Source organism: Pyrenophora tritici-repentis, chromosome 2 (genome assembly GCF_003171515.1).
Source record: "Pyrenophora tritici-repentis strain M4 chromosome 2, whole genome shotgun sequence".
In the NCBI taxonomy this organism is placed as follows: Eukaryota; Fungi; Ascomycota; class Dothideomycetes; order Pleosporales; family Pleosporaceae; genus Pyrenophora; species Pyrenophora tritici-repentis.
The window spans coordinates 4,976,047-4,996,477 of NC_089391.1; the positions used below are offsets into that span (position 1 = coordinate 4,976,047).

General features: G+C 49.7%; 8 protein-coding genes across 8 annotated transcripts; 4 read left to right on the forward strand and 4 right to left on the reverse strand.

Moving 5' to 3' along the window:
- Positions 1 to 19: 19 nt before the first annotated feature.
- PtrM4_073450 (uncharacterized protein) lies at positions 20 to 1,056 on the reverse strand (the record flags this gene model as incomplete). The annotated part of the gene is made up of 2 exons (XM_066106043.1): positions 20 to 388; positions 601 to 1,056. The coding sequence occupies 2 exons, from the start codon at positions 1,054 to 1,056 to the stop codon at positions 20 to 22; spliced, it is 825 nt and encodes a 274-aa protein (XP_065964670.1).
- A 1,382-nt stretch (positions 1,057 to 2,438) lies between these two features.
- Positions 2,439 to 4,970, forward strand: PtrM4_073460 (Dimer-Tnp-hAT domain containing protein; the record flags this gene model as incomplete). Its single annotated transcript, XM_066106044.1, has 1 exon — positions 2,439 to 4,970. The coding sequence occupies one exon, from the start codon at positions 2,439 to 2,441 to the stop codon at positions 4,968 to 4,970; it is 2,532 nt and encodes an 843-aa protein (XP_065964671.1).
- A 151-nt stretch (positions 4,971 to 5,121) lies between these two features.
- PtrM4_073470 (uncharacterized protein) lies at positions 5,122 to 5,853 on the reverse strand (the record flags this gene model as incomplete). The annotated part of the gene is made up of 2 exons (XM_066106045.1): positions 5,122 to 5,125; positions 5,231 to 5,853. 2 exons carry the CDS (start codon positions 5,851 to 5,853, stop codon positions 5,122 to 5,124), a joined length of 627 nt encoding a protein of 208 aa, XP_065964672.1.
- Positions 5,854 to 7,647: 1,794 nt separating this feature from the next.
- PtrM4_073480 (uncharacterized protein) lies at positions 7,648 to 7,791 on the reverse strand (the record flags this gene model as incomplete). Its single annotated transcript, XM_066106046.1, has 1 exon — positions 7,648 to 7,791. One exon carries the CDS (start codon positions 7,789 to 7,791, stop codon positions 7,648 to 7,650), a length of 144 nt encoding a protein of 47 aa, XP_065964673.1.
- Positions 7,792 to 11,249: 3,458 nt separating this feature from the next.
- On the forward strand, positions 11,250 to 11,558 carry PtrM4_073490 (uncharacterized protein; the record flags this gene model as incomplete). The annotated part of the gene is made up of 1 exon (XM_066106047.1): positions 11,250 to 11,558. The coding sequence occupies one exon, from the start codon at positions 11,250 to 11,252 to the stop codon at positions 11,556 to 11,558; it is 309 nt and encodes a 102-aa protein (XP_065964674.1).
- Positions 11,559 to 11,859: 301 nt separating this feature from the next.
- Positions 11,860 to 13,575, forward strand: PtrM4_073500 (uncharacterized protein; the record flags this gene model as incomplete). Its single annotated transcript, XM_066106048.1, has 1 exon — positions 11,860 to 13,575. The coding sequence occupies one exon, from the start codon at positions 11,860 to 11,862 to the stop codon at positions 13,573 to 13,575; it is 1,716 nt and encodes a 571-aa protein (XP_065964675.1).
- Positions 13,576 to 13,726: 151 nt separating this feature from the next.
- PtrM4_073510 (uncharacterized protein) lies at positions 13,727 to 16,555 on the forward strand (the record flags this gene model as incomplete). The annotated part of the gene is made up of 1 exon (XM_066106049.1): positions 13,727 to 16,555. The coding sequence occupies one exon, from the start codon at positions 13,727 to 13,729 to the stop codon at positions 16,553 to 16,555; it is 2,829 nt and encodes a 942-aa protein (XP_065964676.1).
- A 623-nt stretch (positions 16,556 to 17,178) lies between these two features.
- Positions 17,179 to 19,743, reverse strand: PtrM4_073520 (uncharacterized protein; the record flags this gene model as incomplete). The annotated part of the gene is made up of 2 exons (XM_066106050.1): positions 17,179 to 19,580; positions 19,701 to 19,743. The coding sequence occupies 2 exons, from the start codon at positions 19,741 to 19,743 to the stop codon at positions 17,179 to 17,181; spliced, it is 2,445 nt and encodes an 814-aa protein (XP_065964677.1).
- Between the last annotated feature and the right edge of the window lie 688 nt (positions 19,744 to 20,431).

Sequence of the window (20,431 nt, forward strand, 5' to 3'; positions counted from 1 at the left end):
ATTGCCTCCGCGCGATGGGTTATCGAGGGAGATGGTGGTGAATCCATGGATATCCGGGGTATGCTGGTGTATACTCGCGGAATCGGTCGAAGTTGTTGTAGGTGAGGGGAGGTTGCTGACTTTGGACGCGCTGATAGGCTGGCTGCGGTGCGGATTCAGTTGTCTCTATAGGCTGGCTTCGGATTGGTTGGTTTTGGGCTTTCTCAATCGTTTTTGCCAGCTGGTCCTGAATCTGTTGTTCTTCCTCAACGGTCTCCTGTCGTCCTTGCACACGGGCGTGGGTCTGGTCTTGATCGCGGGTTTGCCGACTGTCTACGTCTCGGCCTCTTGTCCTTACAGGCGTTTGGGTTCGGCTCTGGGCCTGGCTTGATAATCTCCTATCTGTGGACTGTACTGATCCTTCACTGCGTTGTTGCCGTAGTGCCCGCTCTTGCAACCACAGTCCGCAACAATCAATTAAGTGGGTCCTAGAAGGTTCAGATTGGATTGATTGATTACCGCTTTAAGCCTAGTAGTTACCTATAGGAGTTTAAGCCCTACCTAGATAGGTAAGTGGGTCTAGGAGAGTGACCGGATTGAATTGATTGTTGCGGAGTCTACTTGCAACATGTGCGCAGCTGATCGTGTGTCAAACACAGCCGACTGGAATACGTCCTGAGGCCATTCTAGGTACTCCTCCATGCGTAATAACCTAGCTAGAGACTCACTAGGTGCCATATTAATACGGCCAGTATACACTCCCTTAAAGCGGAGGATCCGCTTTAGTTCCTTTGTGTATATTGGCTGGGCACGTAGGAACATTGCCTCTGTCCATCCTTCAAAGTCCTGACGGAACTCCCAAAAGAGTTCTTCATCTGCTGTTGGTCGATCTGTATAGTCCGCAATCGCACGCGCAATGTACGTTGTTGCTGTAGTAATCCCTACCTCATCGTCTGGAGCTTCAACGTTGTCCTCCCAAATCTCTGGATCGATGTGATGCCATTCTCTTGGTTTTATGTTTGTGGTCCCTAGTAGCGCCTCTAGTGTGGGTACCACTCTTCTACTACTGCTCGCCATTCCTACTGCCGGTGTCCTGGCTACCGGTGCTCTTTCCGATGATGTTCTCTCCTGCTATTGTGTTCTTGTTGACGCTTGTTGCGCTAGCTGTGTTCGCTAGAGATGCGTCGGTGGTCGTGGGTTGTACACGGGTCAAATCTCAACCGGTCGGTTGGCGCGTGTATAGACGGCGTCTTGGAACGCTTCTGATACGGCTGTAACGGTCGGTCGCTAGCCACGAACGACGCCTGATATAGCTAACAGTGAGCTTAGCATAGATAACTCCGCCTTGCTGATATAGGCAATCTAGGGAACGCGCGGGGTAAAGAATCTATCTCTTCTTAACCTAACTGTCTGTGACTGCCGTGCAATCACTGATCAGTGTTGGAAGGCCTTGTACGATCGTACGGTGAATAACAGTAGCTAAGGTAATCTTGTGTATTGGTATTCTGGTGTATGATGATTCTACGAATGTGGGGGCTACGAAGGTATACATAGCGTTGGGTCCGAGTTGGGCCGAAGTAGGATCGAGGCGGTACATTGGGCCTTATTAGGCGACACACCGTGTATATGCCGACAGTCTGTCTGTTCGGTGGTTTGCCTAAGGTGCCATTTTCTTGTGCCAATTCTAGTACTTGCAATAAAGGCTAGAGTAGCTTTAATGCCTGTCTTTGTTTAGAGGAGAAGTAGGAGAGTGATGGGTCTGTGTGGTATTGCTTCTTTGAGTGTATTTCGATGTGTTTTGTACTGTTTGCAATCTAGAAGTAGATGCTGTGGTGTTTGTGGTTTGTAGCATATACATAGATTGCAGTCTCTCTTGTTGAATCTCTTAAGGTAGGAGTTGAAGTATCCATGTCCTAGCTTAAGTGAGTAGAACGCGCTCGAGATTTCTCTTAGTGTTTCCTTCAAGACTTTAATTGTTGTATGTGTGTTGGGCTTGAAGATCCTTAAGTAGCAGACCTGTCAACAATCAAGCGGCTTACAAGCGCTTGATCAATCTACAATCAAGCCAACGGTTCCATCAATCAAGCCTCTCGCATAGAGATTGGTTAGCAATCAAGCTTAAAAGACGAAGCTTGATTGATCAGCTTGATTAGATTGATGCAGCAAGGCAGCGGAGGCGTTGAGGCTATCTGCCCATCTACTAGCCACCCAATTGAGCCTATCAGCCACCGTGTGGGCCTTAGGGTATATGACCTAGGTTCCATCCTATCTTCTCACACTCACAGGCTAGTGCGTACAGGGCTTAGCGCCCACAATAGTAGCCAGCAGAGATATAGATCTCAGTTCCGGTAGCACAGTAAACCAACACGATTCACACATGTTCCAGTCCCAGTGCTACTGATAGAGCCTATATTACCCTACCTTTTTGCTCCCATCGTCGTTATCGTACTGTCGCCACTATGCCGCCCAAAAGACGCGTCGACGACGCTGCTGCCACCCCAAGCAAACGAGCCAGAAGGCCCGCTGCCAGCGGCTTCGCCAGCCAGCCTATACTCGTTGAGAGCCAGCTATCGCAACCGCGTCAGTCGCCTCGTAGAGCTATTAGCGAGGCGTCTCAGGCCTTAAATTTTGAGTCGCGGCTGCGTAAGGCGCGGCCTGAAGACACTGTTGTCGCACCCACTGAGGGCAGCGAGCAGGCAACAGCAGCGTCGTCGGCAGCTGATGAGGTGGCTACATATGAGGAGTTTGACGCGAGCCTAATGGACGATTTTGAAGGCCTCGACTTCAGCCTTTTACCGCGTTACGTACGCCCAGCTTCGTCGCAGTCGTCGCGCAAAAGCTGGATCTATCGCTACGGCTGGCGCGTCGCGTTGCTGAGAGATCCAAGCAAACTCTTCTTTGTGTGCCGTTACTGCTACGACCATAAGATGACTCCGATGAGCGGGATATACGAGACAACGCGCTCAACCACGGCTGCGGCGCGACACCTGGAGGAGCAGAAACGCGGCCATGGCCAGAGCCCACCTAGCAAGACTGCTGCCAGCACCAAGGTTAGCTGGTTAGAGCGCATGCTTAAGCAAAACAGCGGCAAGGTGTCGCAAACTGCTGCTAACGAGCTCCTCGGTTTCAATACTCAGCGCTTTCGAATGGAGGCTGTAAGCTGGCTTGTTGAGAACAACCACCCACTCTCTGAGTTTGAGAGCCCTGCATTCCGGCGCCTCATTGCAGCTGCTAACCCGCAGGCTGAGGCAGCGCTTTGGGCGTCTCATGTAAGTGTTACTCGCTTTGTCGTGCGCCTGTACGACTACCTGAAGCCGCGTGTCGTCCAGCAGCTGTTGCGGGCGCTCAGTAAAATCCACATTAGCTTTGACGGGTGGACGACAAAGGGTGGCAAACGTGGCTTCTTGGGCGTCGTTGCGCACTACGTTGATAGCAAGGCAGAGCTGCGAGACGTGCCTATCGCGCTGCCACAGCTAAGTGGTGCTCACAGTGGGGAGATGATGGCTGAAGTCGTTATAGAGACGCTCCAGGATTTTGGCATTAACGCGCAATCAATTGGCTACTTCGTGCTTGATAACGCGAGCAACAACGATTGTACTGTTGAAGTATTAGCACACAAGTACGGCTTTAACGCTGCTCATCGACGCCTCCGCTGCGGTCCTCACACGCTCAACCTTGTTGGCCAAACGCTCCTCTGGGGCAAGGATGGCGACGCCTTTAATAACGACGCACGCGAACTTCACGACGAGCACGACTTCATGGAGGAGTGGAGGCGTGTTGGCCCGTTAGGCGTGCTGCTCAGCGTCATCAGCTATATTAAAACGCCGCAGCAACACAAGCTTTTTGAGGACTTTCAGCGCCTCGCGCACAAGGAGCTGCCTGCTGACGCGTTAGCTGAAGAGCGCAAAGTACTAGAGCCTGTTAAGCCTGTCGTCACACGCTGGAACTCTTACTACTCATGCTTTGAGCGCGCTGTTAAGCTGCAGTCCGCTATTAACGCATACTCCCTTCACCATATACGGCGAGTGCGAGATGAGGACACGTGGGCTGAGAGTCGTGGCAACAAGCAGCCTGTCGCGCAGTCGTGGATGCGATCTGACGGCCTCGGAGCTGCTGACTGGGCGGTGATAACAGAGTACATGGATGTGCTGAAGCCGCTGAAGACAGCGACAGAGCGCCTTGAGGGACGCGGTAAAAGCGGTGGCTTTGGGTCTATCGCTGAGGTTATACCAGTGTTTGAGTACCTGCTCTCGTACTATGAGCAGCGCGTTAACTCGTACGCCGCAGTCGACTATAACGCGCACCCCGAGGCGCCCGAAGATCACCTTGCAACCAACCTGCGCGCTGCCTGGGCGAAGGCCGACGACTACTACAGCAAGCTAGACGACTCGCCAGCGTACTACGCTGCCACAATACTTCACCCGTACTATAAGCACTACCTTGACAAAGTGTGGAGTGACAAGCCTGACTGGATCGCGACTAACAACAGCAGCTTTCGCGCGCTCTGGGCGCAGTACGACACGTTGCCGCGCGCAGTGAGGCCATTAAGGGTAATCTCTAACGACATGGACGAGGCGATCGACGCGCTCATTAACCCCAGCTCCAGCGACGAGGCCAGCGCGGCGGAGGACGAGTATACGAGGTGGAAGCGCAGCGAGCCAGCGGCAGAGCGAGGCACAGAGTACGCAAACAACCCCATCAAATACTGGGTAGCAGTGCGCGATCGCTACCCTAGCCTCAGCAAGCTTGCGCTTGACGTGCTCTCTATCCCAGCGTCAAGCTGTGACTGTGAGCGCATGTTTAGTGAGCTAGGCGATCTGCTGGAGCCGCGGCGACGCTGTATAAAACCTCAGCTTCTAGCAGCAATACAGTGCGTACGGGGATGGCAAAGAGCTGGCTTTAGTGTCGACGGCGAGGCACCTATTGGGGTGATAACCGACGACGAGATGGAGCTTTTATATGGGCTGGCGGATTGGGAAGACGACGAGTAAACTCAACACTAAAATACTATCGTGAGATCGCTCTACCCGCAAAACGAGCAGCCTTATATAGCGCCTTAGCGCCTAACGCCACCAAGCTGAACAATCAAGCCTCAATCAAGCCACCAAAAACGCCTCATCAAGCTAAACAATCAAGCTCACTTTATCTAAAACAGCAATCAATCCAAGCTAATGCCTCGAGATTGATTGGCTTGATTGTTGACACCTCTGTTAAGTAGGAGCTTCTGTTTTTAGTGGGCCTGTCGGTATACCTCTTGTACTCCATCAGTTGTTCTGTTTTTTGTATTTTGTTGATTTCTGTGCCTAAGTAGGCTAGGCTCGCTGTGGTCGATGTTGTTGGTCTCTCTTTAGCTGCTTCCTTTGCTAGCGTGTCGGCTTTTTCGTTGCCCTTGACGTCGTTATGTCCTGGGGCCCACTGCAGGTGGATCGATGCTTTCTTTGTCGTTATTCTCTTTGCAGCTCTAATGCATCTTAGTAGCCACTGTTGTCCCGGGTTGTCCGATAGGTTGTTAAGCCTATGGATTGCTGCTTGGTTGTCTGCGTATACGTAGATCTCTTGGCCTTCTTGTGCCACTATAGCCGCGTGTTCGAATGCCTGTGCTATCCCCTCTAGTTCACCGTTGTAGACTAGTTGGGAGCATCCAATGTTTGTCTTTTGAGAAAAGGTTTCTTCGTGGGTGGAGCTGTACGCTACTACACCTACGCCGATCCCTATTCCCTTGTCGTGTTGTGAGGCATCTGAGTAGATTGCGGTGAAGTTATCTCCGCTCCTTGATAGGATATAATCCGCGTGTGCAATTGCCTCTTCCTCTTTGCTCTTTTTTGATACAGTAACCTTGTAGTTAAGACTTTCCCACGGTCTGAACCTATACATCAACACGATAGACAGAACACAATACACACAATTATCAACAATCATCGGTTTACCACAAGATCTTATCTCATTTGACACTACGACATATATCGATCTTCCAATCGTGCTACACACCCCCGGTATTCACTGCCTCACTCTTCTCTCGAGAACCAACCCTAGACGTAGAAGTTTACCAAGGAAACTTCCGTGCTCTTTACAGATTCGATTGGGGGTACCACTCGCTTATAGAGTATGTTAACATAGTTATATTTTTCCCGCTAATACCGGCCGAGCTTAAACTCTAAGTGATAGACCTAGAGAACTCCATACAACGATAGAAGCTAACACACATAAACTACCATGACCTCTAAGTTCCTCGTTGTCTAAGAATCGAGAGCAGCCTGTAACCCAATCTCTATTAGTCACTGTTTTGTAGAGTGTAGTAGACTTAGCTAGTAGGCCATACAAGGGATGTTACTTACAGGCTATACCCCAATATCTATTAGTCACTGTTTTGTAGAGTGTAGTAGACTTAGCTAGTAGGCCATACAAGGGATGTTACTTACAGGCTATACCCCAATATCTATTAGTCACTGTTTTGTAGAGTGTAGTAGGCTTAGCTAATAAGCCATACAAGGGATGTTACGTACTTGCTACAGCCCAATCTCTATTAGTCACTGTTTTGTAGAGTGTAGTAGGCTTAGCTAGTAGGCCATACAAGGGATGTTACTTACGTGCTATAGCCCAATCTCTATTAGTCACTGTTTTGTAGAGTGCAGTAGGCTTAGCTAGTAGGCCATACAAGAGATGTTACTTACAGGCTATAGCCCAATCTCTATTAGTCACTGTTTTGTAGAGTGCAGTAGGCTTAGCTAGTAAGCCATACAAGGGATGTTACTTACTTGCTATACCCCAATCTCTATTAGTCACTGTTTTGTAGAGTGTAGTAGACTTAGCTAGTAGGCCATACAAGGGATATTACTTACGCCCTATAGCCCAATCTCTATTAGTCACTGTTTTGTAGAGTGTAGTAGGCTTAGCTAGTAGGCCATACAAGGGATGTTACTTACAGGCTATACCCCAATCTCTATTAGTCACTGTTTTGTAGAGTGTAGTAGGCTTAGCTAATAAGCCATACAAGGGATGTTACGTACTTGCTACAGCCCAATCTCTATTAGTCACTGTTTTGTAGAGTGTAGTAGGCTTAGCTAGTAGGCCATACAAGGGATATTACTTACGGCCTATACCCCAATCTCTATTAGTCACTGTTTTGTAGAGTGCAGTAGGCTTAGCTAGTAAGCCATACAAGGGATGTTACTTACATGCTATACCCCAATCTCTATTAGTCACTGTTTTGTAGAGTGTAGTAGACTTAGCTAGTAGGCCATACAAGAGATGTTACTTACGCTCTATAGCCCAATCTCTATTAGTCACTATTTTATAGAGTGTAGTAGGCTTAGCTAATAAGTCATACAAGGGATGTTACTCACGCCCTATACCCCAATCTCTATTAGTCACTGTTTTGTAGAGTGCAGTAGGCTTAGCTAGTAGGCCATACAAGGGATGTTACTTACATGCTATACCCCAATCTCTGTTAGTCACTGTTTTTTAGAGTGCAGTAGGCTTAGCTAGTAAGCCATACAAGGGATGTTACTTACAATCTATAGCCCAATCTCTATTAGTCACTGTTTTGTAGAGTGTAGTAGGCTTAGCTAGTAGGCTATACAAGGGATGTTACTTACTTGCTGTAGCCCACTCTGTTAGCTACTCTATATCGAATTAATGGCAATGGCTATTCTTTACAACCATCTTCAGTCAAAACTTACACGCTGTAGATAAAGTTAGCATGTTTAATATAACTATATCAAAACACCCTACCTCATATAGCTCATCAGGTACTGCGTTCGGAACAGCCATAGCAAGCCCAGCAAATAGAGTGAAAAGGTAGATGAGCTGCATAATGAGAGATGGGGTATTTATGGAGATATTGAGAGTAGTAGTTTGTGTTGTCGTTGTTTGCGAAATTTGTTAGAATAAAGTAGACAGTCGTGTAGGATGTAATATATATATTTGCTGAGCTGAGAGATAGCAGGAGCTAAGAGAAGGCATTGTCGCACTATTTCCGTGATACAGAACTCCGAAATCTCCACCTTCGGAATTCTCCATCTCCGTGATAAAGTCCTTCCGTGTGTGCCGGAAAACCTGGTGGGCCGGAATGAGCCAATGAGATACAGCATCGCGCGGGGATGACTGCTGACTTTGCGCTCTTATTGGCTAGCTCCGGCCCACCAGGTTTTCCGGCACACACGGAGGGACTTTACTCCTCGGAATTCTCCATCTCCTTCTCGTAATACTCAGAGGTCTACAGCAACCCCCCAACCCCCGCGTCTCTGATGCCTAGCATGATTTTTCCGTGATTTCTGCCAATCGCTATCCTTTTCTACCCCCCTTTGCAAGGGCTTCTAACTTCTAAACAAGGAAGAATACATAGTAAGCGAGGGGTATTGCAAATTAGAGAGCAATATGTAGGAGAGAATGTACTAGGTACTTAATTGGATGAGTTTGCTGTACTCAGAGACCAACAATACGGCGATACTCAGGAAAACACGTAAAAGACCTCTACCTATGTAACGACAACCTAACGTCTGTGGGGGGATGGCGCAGTGGTAAAGCGTCTGGTATTCCTCTACCGCACTCCAAATTTGCAGTGTAGTAGAGGTCGAAGGTTCGAATCCTTCTCCTCTCACCGCCACTTGTGGCTTTACCAAAAAAATATCGAACGGCTTACTCCAACTCGCAAATTTTCACCTACCCCTGCAAAAAACTTAGCGACAGTTTATAGCCGCAGTACACCCGAGCCACGTACTGCTACGACTACAACACTACGCTAAGCTTGTTACAACCCTACGCCTCGTTCAAGATCCCATGGCTTTTTCCCCCTCGAGGTTTTTTTCAGACTTAGGAACACGAGGAAAGCGTTGCAAAAAGAGATAGGTTGAAGAGAAGGAAAAACAGGCAGCTATAATAGGGTTTTACTTTCTCTCCTCCCCTGTAATAGCTAGGACATGCCTAAACCACAATAGTCAAAAACACAACCAACGAACGTCAAAGGAGAGATAAAAATAGCTAGAATGGCATCTGCCACCGTCCTACATAGTCTCTGACTGATAAAGGACGTTAATGGATTACATACATACATACATACAAACCTAACGTCTGTCACTGTGTGCCGAAAAACCCTGTGTGACGAAAATGGCCAATCGGATCGCAAGGAACATGCACTTCTCTACGACCCTTGCGATCCGATTGGCCATTTTCGTCACACAGGGTTTTTCGGCACACAGTGACAGACGTTAGCCTCTTACTAAAACTGACGACAACCCACGACAGCCCGGCTTCTAGCGGAAGCTAACGACAATCTATGACAGCCTGGTTTCTGGTCAAAGCCTTCTATCCAAGCTGACGACAACCCACGACAGCCCGGCTTCTGGCGGAAGCTAACGACAATCTATGACAGCCTGGTTTCTGGTCAAAGCCTTCTATCCAAGCTGACGACAACCCACGACAGCCCGGCTTCTGGCGGAAGCTAACGACAATCTATGACAGCCTGGCTTCTGGTCAAAGCCTTCTATCCAAGCTGACGACAACCTACGACAGCCTGGTTTCCGGCGGAAGCTAACGATAACTCGGCTTCAGAAGTCGGTTTGTCGTTAGTTTTGTCTAGAAGCTAGGAGTCATCAGTCTCGGCTGTAAGCCAGATTTTCGTTAGTTTCGACAAGAAGACAGGCCGTCGTCAGCTTCCGCTAGAAGCCGGGCTGCTGCTAGCCTTAACTAGAAGCTAGGCTGTGTTCGTCGAAGTCCTAAGCTACGGGAGACGTTACTGATTACCCCGCACACTACATCTCAAATCAGCCGGAGCTGTCGGGTATGCAGACACAGATTTGCGTAATCTTTATATAATATTAGCCCGCGGATAGATTATTGCTAATAATAGCCTTAGAGTAGCTGTAGCAGTGAATGCAGTCAATCAAAGGGTAACCGCGCGAGGCAGTAATCGTTGTTTTCGGTACAGTCACTAGCGATTGAGGCTTCACCCTTATGCATAGTCGCGCAACGGGTTTGAGCAGCCCCACCTTCCGTACATGGCTTAGTGTTAGACGTCCGCTGCAGAGCAATCGATGTGACTGGTCAAATGTGGGGCTAATGATGACTGCACTTTTGGAACACTGCATGCAAGGGTGAAGCCGCAATCGCTAACCACTGTATCTGTCTGTGTGTGTTTTTGCTGTTGTCTGCTGGCCTTGCTACAAAGGCAGCAGCAGGGTCTATTTTACATGACGTATTACCATCACGTGACACACGTGAAACACGTGATCCGTTTCTCCTCATAACCGTCACAGTAGCTGTAGCTAGCTAGATAGCAGACAATGATTATGTAACTGCGTGAGCAGTGTCGGGTGGAGGCTGTGGATCGACGATTGTATTGCTATCTGTTGTCGTGTTGTGATGTCTGTGTACAAGAGCTCTCGACTCAGAGGTAGGTGCACTTGCCCACCGGGCAGTGCCTGCCACACCAGCATATCATGTGACTCTCAAGCACCTTCTACCCTGGACTGAACCTAGATATTCTCAACAATACTATTGATAAGTTTTCGACATAAGCACCTACACCACTGTTTTGATTATCTTGTTCAATCAATATTGTGCGCCGCCGATACCAACTTAGAGCCTCCAAATCCTAGATTTCCTAATGTCACTGATGGATACGGGCCTGAGCGAAGTTGTAGAGATTACGAGGCTATTCGGAAATGGACAGAGGCTCTGGCGTGGAAATAGAATATAATGAGAAGTACATTAAGGCCAAGCTATTCCAATCTAACGAGTAACATGTTTTATAAGCGAGTGCACATTACAAGCGAGTGAGCACCCCACCAACTTTCTTCAACGCGCAAACTTCAAATAAATATGGCACCCCCAACTCAAGCCCAGAAAGCTTCTTGCGAGGCTGATATAAGCCTTGCTATCTTAGCTATCCAGCAGAAACAAATTCAGACTGAATCTCGTGCTGCGCAGATGTTTGATGTCTCTCGCCATACACTCCACCGCCGACGCGCTGGCAAGCCTGCACGACGCGTAGACTCCGCAACAATCAATTCAATCCGGTCACTCTCCTAGACCCACTTACCTATCTAGGTAGGGCTTAAACTCCTATAGGTAACTACTAGGCTTAAAGCGGTAATCAATCAATCCAATCTGAACCTTCTAGGACCCACTTAATTGATTGTTGCGGACTGTGACGACGCGATTGCCAGCCTAACTCAAGAAGGCTTACCCAGAGAGAAGAGGAGGTGATTGTTGACCATATACTTCAGCTGGATAAGAACGGATATGGGCCTACCTACGCTGATATACGAGATATGGCTGATAAGCTGATGGCTGCGCGCGGCGCTAGCCCTGTCGGCATCCACTGGCCGCGCAACTTTGTCAAGCGTACAGACAGTCTTCGGACGTGTTTCAACCGAGCGTACGATAGACAGAGAGCTCTATGTGAGGATGCGACATTAATAAAGAGGTGGTTTAAGCTTGTAGAAGAGACAAAGACTGAGCTAGGTGTCTGCGATGAGGACGTCTACAACTTTGATGAAGCAGGCTTTATGATGGGCAAGATTATAACGCAGCTAGTTATAACAGGAGCAGAGAGGAGAGGCAGGCCGAAGAGTGTTTAGCTAGGCAATCTGTCGAGACGCGGTGAGAGCCTTCACTAGTATTCACGGTGAATCAGGCTTCCCGTGCTCTGATTGGCCAGGCACTGATTAGTCAGCTGCTCCGTGCGCGCACCATAGATATTCTCTTTTCTCCCGTAGCTCCAATACAACAAGTTCACGCACGTTTCTCCACCTTCATCAGGTTATGAGCCCTCCTCTATCACGATAAAGTGCTCTAGAGTTGCGATTTCCGCAGCAGCAGAACCGATCAGTTGAACACAACATCAGTCACTCGCGCGACGACGACGACGATAAAGTCACGATGGCGCCATCCACAGCGATGGACGCGATCCCAAAGCTACAAGCAGATGGTAGCAACGCTTACCACTGGGAAGCAGCATTGAAGCTGTACGCAAATATTCACTCTATCGGAGGTCTACTCGACGGCAGCTACGTGGTTCCATACCCAGAAACACCTCACTATCAAACTGAACCGACAACTACGTCATCGGCATTCAACACGCCACAACTTCTGCTTGACGCTCAACAACGCGTACGAGCCCACAACAAAGAAGTTACTACACAGTACGACAAAGACTGTGAGCTCTATCGTATCTACAACTCCCGAGAATCGTCTCTCACCTTGGCCATACTTAATACAGTACCAAGATCAGTATGGGACAACGTCATGAACCTGCCTACTGTAAGGCAGAAGTACGAAGCTATTACCGCACGCTATCGTGAACAAGGCGTCACTGAAGAGTGTACTATCTGGGCAGATTTCTTCAAGCTGAGAGCTCAAGACTGCCCCTCTACAGCCAACTTCACCGACAAGTTCAAAGCAGGACTTGCAAAGCTTGACGTCATTGCAGACTGTAAGCTATCTAACAAAGCTCGAGTGTATCAGTTCATTCTTGCTATCAACAACGCCTACCCGGACTACGGACGCGATCGCCGCGCTGATCTGCGCCGCAACGTTACTCTGAACGTCGATCGCATGTGTAGCGAGCTTATTGACGAGGCCCGCCGCGACGACCCAATCAAGACCATTAACACGTCTATCCGAGCTTCTGGGGGTGACAACAACCGCAGTCAGCCTCTTGGTGATAACAACGACGCCAACAGAAGCGCCACCCGTGGCCGCGGCAATCGAGGCAATGGGCGAGCCCAGCGCGGACGAGGTAGAGGTTCTGAGGGTGCGACTCAGAGACCTACAAATACCTCCCCATACTGCAAGCACTGCGACTGCAACCATACTGGAGGAGGTGATAACTGCTGGTACACCTTTCCTCCCCTCGCCACTGAAGCCTGGCGTCAGCGCCAAGCTCAACAACAAGGCAAACAACAGCCCACTAGCACTAACGCCGCAGCTATTAATGCTGAAGGCTTTGCCTTTACAACGGTTCATTTGTCAGAGAAGGTACAGAGTCTCACCAAGGAGACCTCTAACTTCAAACAACGATTTATTATCGATACTGGAAGCAGCGATCACATCTGCAATGATCGCAGCAAGTTCCAAATTCTACACGACACTGCTCCTGCTATAATTAATACTGGAGCCGGACCTATTACTGCCAAGCAGGTAGGTACTATTCAGATCACTGTCGTCACGTCAGAAGGTGTACTCAACAAGGTCTCCTTCACCAACGTGCTATACGCTCCGGACATGTTTGTATCAGTCCTCTCCCACTCCAAACTACGAGCAAAAAATCTCTATTACCACGGCTGGGACAGCAAGCTGTACCTCATGCCATCACGACAAGAGATCGCCTTCACACCTGAGATCGACAAGATCCCTACGCTCCTCCTCGCCAACATAGAGCTTGAGGCAGCTCGCACGTTTGCCTTTGCAACCGCCGCGACAACCAACCCAACAGGTGTACTCGCTCCCTATCGCGAGATTACTCTCCAAGAGCTCCATGAGCTGTTTGCAGAGATGTCAACAAGCAAGTCAAGCTGGCTTGATTCTTATCGATTGCAGATCACAGACAATACAGAGGCTCGTGCACAGTGGCACGTCCCAGAGAATGGTCTGTGATCTGCAATCGATAAGAATCAAGCCAGCTTGACTTGCTTGTTGACATCTCTGGCTGTTTGGCCATGCCGACCCCAAAGCTCTTAAGCTTCTTGTCGCCAACACCACCGGCCTACGTCTCACTACAACACAGGCATTCTCATGCGAGGCCTGCATGTTATCCAAATCGAAGAAGCAGATCCCACGACGGTCTCCAGCCCGCTCAACCACGTTCCTCCATCGTATTCATATCGATATTGTTGGACCAGTGACGCCCGAAGGTGTCAACGGTGAGCGCTACTGGATACTGTACAACGACGACTACTCACGATACCGCTGGATTGATATTACAGACTGCAAAGCAGCAATCACATCTAAGCTTATACAACACCTGGACAAGATGGAAACTCAACACCACGTTCGAGTGTCGATCGTTCACATGGACAACGACAACATGTTCCTCAACCAGACGACTAGGCGTTACTTCAAGGACAAAGGCATTATCTCCGAGCCTTCCACCGCCTATACACCCCACCAGAATGGAGTCGCTGAAGCCAGCAACTACGTAGTGGAGGTCCGAGCGCGCACAATGATTTTGGCAGCGCCCCACATATCTAAGACATACTGGCCATACGCAGCCCAATACTCCATCGACGTCCTTAACCATAGCGTCAGCTCTGCTGTACTAGACAGTAAGACACCAAGACAGCTGCTATTTGAGCACATGAAGGTTGCAAACCCTGTGCCTAACCTATGCTCCTTCCGCACCTTCGGAGAAGCTGGGTACGTCCATCAACCAGTACAACGACGAGTTCAGAGCGCCAAGTTCGAACCACGATCGGTCAAGATGTACTTCGTCGGTCGAGAAGGATCACGGATCTACCTTATGTGGGATCCAGTCACACAGTCCATACACCGTACGAGCAGTGTTGTTTGGCCTAAACACGACGTGAAAGCTGTAGTCCAAGAAGACACAGCTACAACCGAACCGGATCAATGCTTCTATATCCAAGATCCACCGCCAGCACTAGATCCCTCTTCATTTCCACACCATGAAGTCTCTCTCCCGGAGCAAGGTAGTGGTTATGTATTTGACGGACTAGAGGCTGAAGCGCAGTCTAGCTTTGACTTTGACGCGGACATTGACAACTATAACAGTCTTACCGAGGTTGCTAATGCTCGAGCAACACCTCAGCGTCGGGATACATCCCAAAACGCTCCACGTCACGACGAGATCAGTGCATCATTTGATGCCCGTAACATACTCGATGGACGTCGTCGCATCACTCGACCGCCTAACCGATACGCGGCAGTCTCTCGTTGCTTTGCTACGGCAATTACAGAGGCAACAACAACAGACTTACCGCCTGAGCCTGCCACACGCAAGGCAGCACGCCTTCATCCATACAGCAAGCAATGGATCGCTGCTGAAGATGAAGAGCTCGTATCACTCGACCAGAATGGCACATGGGAGACCACAACCACGATCCCTCCCGGCGTATACGCCCTGCCTACTAAGTGGGTGTACAAATACAAAGTCAAGGACGATGGACAACTCGAGCGCTTCAAGGCTCGACTGGTTGTCTGTGGCAATAGGCAGGAGACCGACTTCTGGCGCGAAACCTACGCTGCAGTAGCTCGCGCAACTACACTGAAAGTCCTTCTCGCCCTTGTCGCAACCGAAGACTTAGAATGCGAGCAAGCAGACGTTGTTACCGCCTTTCTCAACGGTAAACTAGACAAAGACGAAGTAGTCTATGTCCGCCTGCCAGACGGACGCAAAGCCAAGCTTATCAAAGCTTTGTACGGCCTGCGCCGCTCACCACGCCTCTGGTACAATGAGCTATCGAGCTATCTCAAGGGTATCGGCTTAGATCCTTTAGAGTCAGATCCATGTGTCTTCAAACACCTAGACGGCAGTCTTATCCTTGCGTATGTTGATGATATCATCTTCATCACAGCTACGAAGCAACGCATGAAGGAGATCAAAGAGGCTGTATACAAGAAGTACAAGTGTCGAGATCTAGGACCAATCTCTCACTACCTAGGTCTCCGGATCCGACGCTCACGACCATCCCGACTCATCGAGATCTCAATGGAGTCATATGTCGACAAGCTTGTAGAGGAGTATAGTCGTCAACACGCGCTCCCTCGCTACACGCCGCTTGATACCTCAGTACTCAAGTTGAAGCTGCGATCTCCAACTGATCTTGCAACTCAACAACAAATTCAGAACTACCAAAAGGTTATTGGCAAGCTGCTGTATCCAGCAACCCAACTGCGAGCCGATATATCCTTCCACGTCGCCTATCTCGCCCGCGCTATGAGCAATCCTACTCCGCAACACTACGAGTACGCAATCCAGATCATCGACTATCTCAAGACCTTCAAATCTCTTGTAATGAGCTATCGAGCTACATCTCCACACGCACGCATGCCTATCACCATGTATGCGACATCATACGATGACAACAAGAACAACACTAATCCTACGCTACACCTACATGGCTACAGCGACGCCTCATTTGCTGACGGCGAGGACCGCAAATCAACCTCCGGATACTTGTTCAAACTTGCTGGAGGTACTATCTGTCACAAGTCAGTCAAGCAAAAGCTAGTTACAACCTCAACAACTGAAGCTGAGCACGTTGCTCTTACCTACGCCGCCAAGGAGACTACCTGGCTGTACCGTCTGCTACACCAGCTCGGTTACAACGGTACAGATACCCATCCTATCCTTATCTACGGAGACAACGCTCCATCTATACAGCTACTACACTCAGAGGGTCATCACGAGCGTACAAAGCACGTCGATATCTACTACCATTACATCAAGGATCAAGTCCGCGACGGCAACCTCTACGTAGAGCATGTACGAACTCATGAGATGGCTGCTGACGGCCTCACGAAACCTCTTGAACGACAAGCCCACAGCAGGTATCTACAACAGCTAGGCCTTACGACTCCAACTATCGAAACAAAGGACTACAACAAAGGTGGATAGAGCAGGACTATCAGGTCCTGTGGGGGTGTGTCGAGACGCGGTGAGAGCCTTCACTAGTATTCACGGTGAATCAGGCTTCCCGTGCTCTGATTGGCCAGGCACTGATTAGTCAGCTGCTCCGTGCGCGCACCATAGATATTCTCTCTTCTCCCGTAGCTCCAATACAACAAGTTCACGCACGTTTCTCCACCTTCATCACAATCGCGAGTGGGTAACGCTGATCGCTGCTATCAGCGCTGCTGGCTGGTTAGTCCCACCGTTCCTCATCTTCGCTGGCCAGTACCACCTATTAGCCTGGTATAAGGAAGCTGAGATCCCACGCGACTGGGCGATCGCAGTTAGCGATAATGGCTGGACGAATAATGAGCTTGGATTTGAGTGGCTAAAGCACTTCAACGCTCACACGCAGGCTCGTACTGTAGGCGCGCGTCGCCTGCTTATTATTGACAGACTTTCCAACAAGCAAGTAAAGCAAGTCACCGCTCTAAACTTGACTTGCTTGGTTCAAACATAGGCTTTACTTGACTTGCTTGGGGTGATTTTTTTACTTGCTTGACTTGCTTGTATTACTTGCAAGTACTTGGATTACTTGACTACTACAAAGAGATTAAGCTACATACAAATTACCAAAACTCAGTGTTCCACTCTAGTATGTTGTAATCTCCTACAAGCTGCTCATCTGAAAGCTTAGCCTCGCTACAGTTGTACGGTTTATAACCAGCTCGCACCCATGACCTTACTAATTGAAGAGCTGCGAGTAGCTCACTGCCCAGAGCACGTCGTTTAGGTTCAAGAAGGTCGCCAAGCTCACTGAAGAGGCGCTCACAGTCGCTGCTTGATGCTGGGATAGTCATGATATCGATTGCAAACTGCGCTAAATGCGGGTATTTCGGCAGTAGTTGTATCCAGTATTGGACAGGATTTCCATCTGCGTTGTACTGCTCCTGCGTCCACTGCGGCTCTTGTGTTTTCCAGCGCTCAAACTCGTCAAGTGGAGCCTCTCGGTCATTGTTGCGGCTAAGTATAGCAATAATTGCCTCGTCTATGTTGTTGCTACTCGGCGCAGTTGTATACCGCTGGCGTGCTCGTTGAGGTTTGTATGCCGCCCAAAGCTGTTGGAACGACGCGTTGGCACTAGTAAGCCAATCAGCTTTGTCTGCCCACGCCACATCGCAGTAGTTCTTGTAGTACGGGTGTAGGCAAACAGCGGCGTAGTAAGCGGGCGAGTCGTCGAGCTTGTTGTAGTAGTCGTTGGCTTTGCTCCACGCGGCGCGGAGGTTGACGTTGAGGTGATCCTCTGGAGCCTCGGCATGAGCGTTGAAGTCGACGTGCTCGAACGGGCGCGCCCGGGCCTCAAGCTTGCTGAGTACGTACTCAAAAACGGGTATAACCTCATAGATTGCGCCGTATTTGCCATCCTTAGAGCGTCCCTCGAGGCGTTTTGTGGCGTACTTGAGCGGCTCTAAGCAGTCCTGGTACTCTGCAATCACCGCCCAGTCAGCAGCTCGGAGCCCAGTTGATCTCATCCAGTTTGGGGCGTCGGGCCGCTTATTATTCCGCTGCGCAGCGTGCGCATCTTCAAGGATAACCCTATTGATATGATGCTCAGCGTACAAGTTATACGCGGCTTGAAGCTTGGTAGCGCGCTCAAAAGCAGCATAGTATGAGTTCCAGCGAGTGACGACAGGCTTGACTGGCTCGAGTACTTTGAGACGCCCTTCAGCAGGCAGGTTGTTGTTGGCAAGGCGCTGGTAGCCACGAAAAAGCTCGTACTGTTGCGGCGTTTTGATATAGTTGATGACGTCAACTAGCACTCCAATAGGGCCATCTTTCCGCCACTCTCGCATATACTGCTCCTCGGTATTGTACTGCTCTTGAGTGTTGCCGTAGGCGTCTTTGTTGGTGCCAAATATAATAGCCTGGCCGATGAGGTTAAGCGTGTGACAACTGCAGCGGAGGCGCCGGTGAGCGGACTCAAATTCGTACTCGCGCGCGAGCGCGGCGATCGCAGTGTCGTTGTTGGTAGCGTTGTCGAGTACAAAATAGCCTAATCGGTCGCTTGTTATTCCGTATGCTGAGAGCGTCGTCGAGATAGCTTTGGCAATAGCCTCACCGGTGTGGGCGCCAGCGAGCTCAGGCAGATCGATTGGTAAGTCTCGTATTATTCCAGCTGCGTCGGCAAAGTGAGCGACTACTCCAAAGAAGCCACGTTTACCACCCTTTGTTGTCCAGCCATCAAAGCTTACGTGTATTTTGCTTACTGAGCCTGACAGGGTGTCGATAACTTGCGGTCGTATAGACCGGAACAACCTCATCACAAAGGTAGAAACGCTGGTATTACTTACCCACAACGCTGCCTCTGCCTCTGGGTTGGCAAATCTCATCATCTCTCTAAAATCAGGCGTCGTAAGTTCGCTGAGCGGGTGGTTTCGGTTAACAAGCCACATGACAGTGGCTGTTCGAAAGCCCTCTACGTCGAAGTTTCCAAACGCGTTAGCAGTGTTTTGTTGTACGTCTAAACCAGCGTCAAAAGCTTGCCGCAACGACAGCTGGCCTCGAGCTCTCTGCGCTAACTTTGGGCCATCTTTCGTAAGGTTGTGGCCAGGCTTTGGTTGGCTGAGATGGGTGGCTGCTGAGGTTGTAGCCTGAGTAATGTTAAACAAACCACCACGGCCAGCGTCGATAGTTTTGTGTACATGGCAGTACTTGCACACAAACCAGATTCGAGATGTAGCATGGCGCTCAACAACGCGGTAGCCATACTGAAAGATCCAACTTTTTGGGCGCTTAGAACGCGCCAATGGCTTGATAAAATCAGGTAAACGTGCCCAGTCAATGCCGTCAAAGTTCTCAACTAGTGCGCTGTTTGTCTCATCCTGACCACCCTCTCCAGCCTCAGTTGTAGCCACCGTGCCAGCTCGGCTGCCCTCGGTGGGCGCGACAATCTCAGCCTCCGCCTGCGACTCTAAGAACTGCAACTCGAAGGTAGGTATTGGCGGCGAGGCGTTAGCCTGGCTTGCGGCAGCTAGGGTTTTGCGAGGTGATCGACGCTGAGGTCTAGGCTTAGATGCAGGCTTAGATGCAGGCTCAGGTGAAGCCTCAGGAGTTGAGGCGACGTTGTTGGTGGCAGCGGCTACTTTCGTACGTTTGCTCCGAGCAGAAGTTTGTGGTAGGCGACGTTTGGCCATATTGGGGGTATCAGGGCAGTATAAATCACTGGAAAACGCGTTGCTATAGGGGATACTGCATTGCGATAGGCTTCTAGACAGGCGTACGTCGAGATTGGAGCAATGCGCTAGACTAAGGCTAACGTTATTTGATAGCCGCTTAGCCTGTTTGGGACTCAACCGAGGCAACTGCAACACTTCAAAACCATCGCGACATCTACCGTACAGCAGTTTTAGCACCCTCATCACAGTAACGCTAAAACAACCAAGTAAACCAAGTAAGCCAAGCAAGCAAAGTATCTTGACTTGACTTGCTTGCTTAGCTGCCCAGCTCTTACTTGACTTGCTTGCTTGGTTTAAACCAAGCAAGTCAAGCAAGTAATCCAAGTCAACTTGCTTTTTGGAAAGTCTGATTGCGTTCGGTGGCGGCAAGGTCGCGCTCAGCGGCGAGGGCTTTGAAGGCGGGGTCATCGCGAACGTTGGGGAGTTGTTCTGACGCAGCTTTGAGCTTTCCGATGTCCGAGGTGAGGCGTCGGATCTGATGAAGGTGGAGAAAACGTGCGTGAACTTGTTGTATTGGAGCTACGGGAGAAGGGAGAATATCTATGGTGCGCGCACGGAGCAGCTGACTAATCAGTGCCTGGCCAATCAGAGCACGGGAAGCCTGATTCACCGTGAATACTAGTGAAGGCTCTCACCGCGTCTCGAC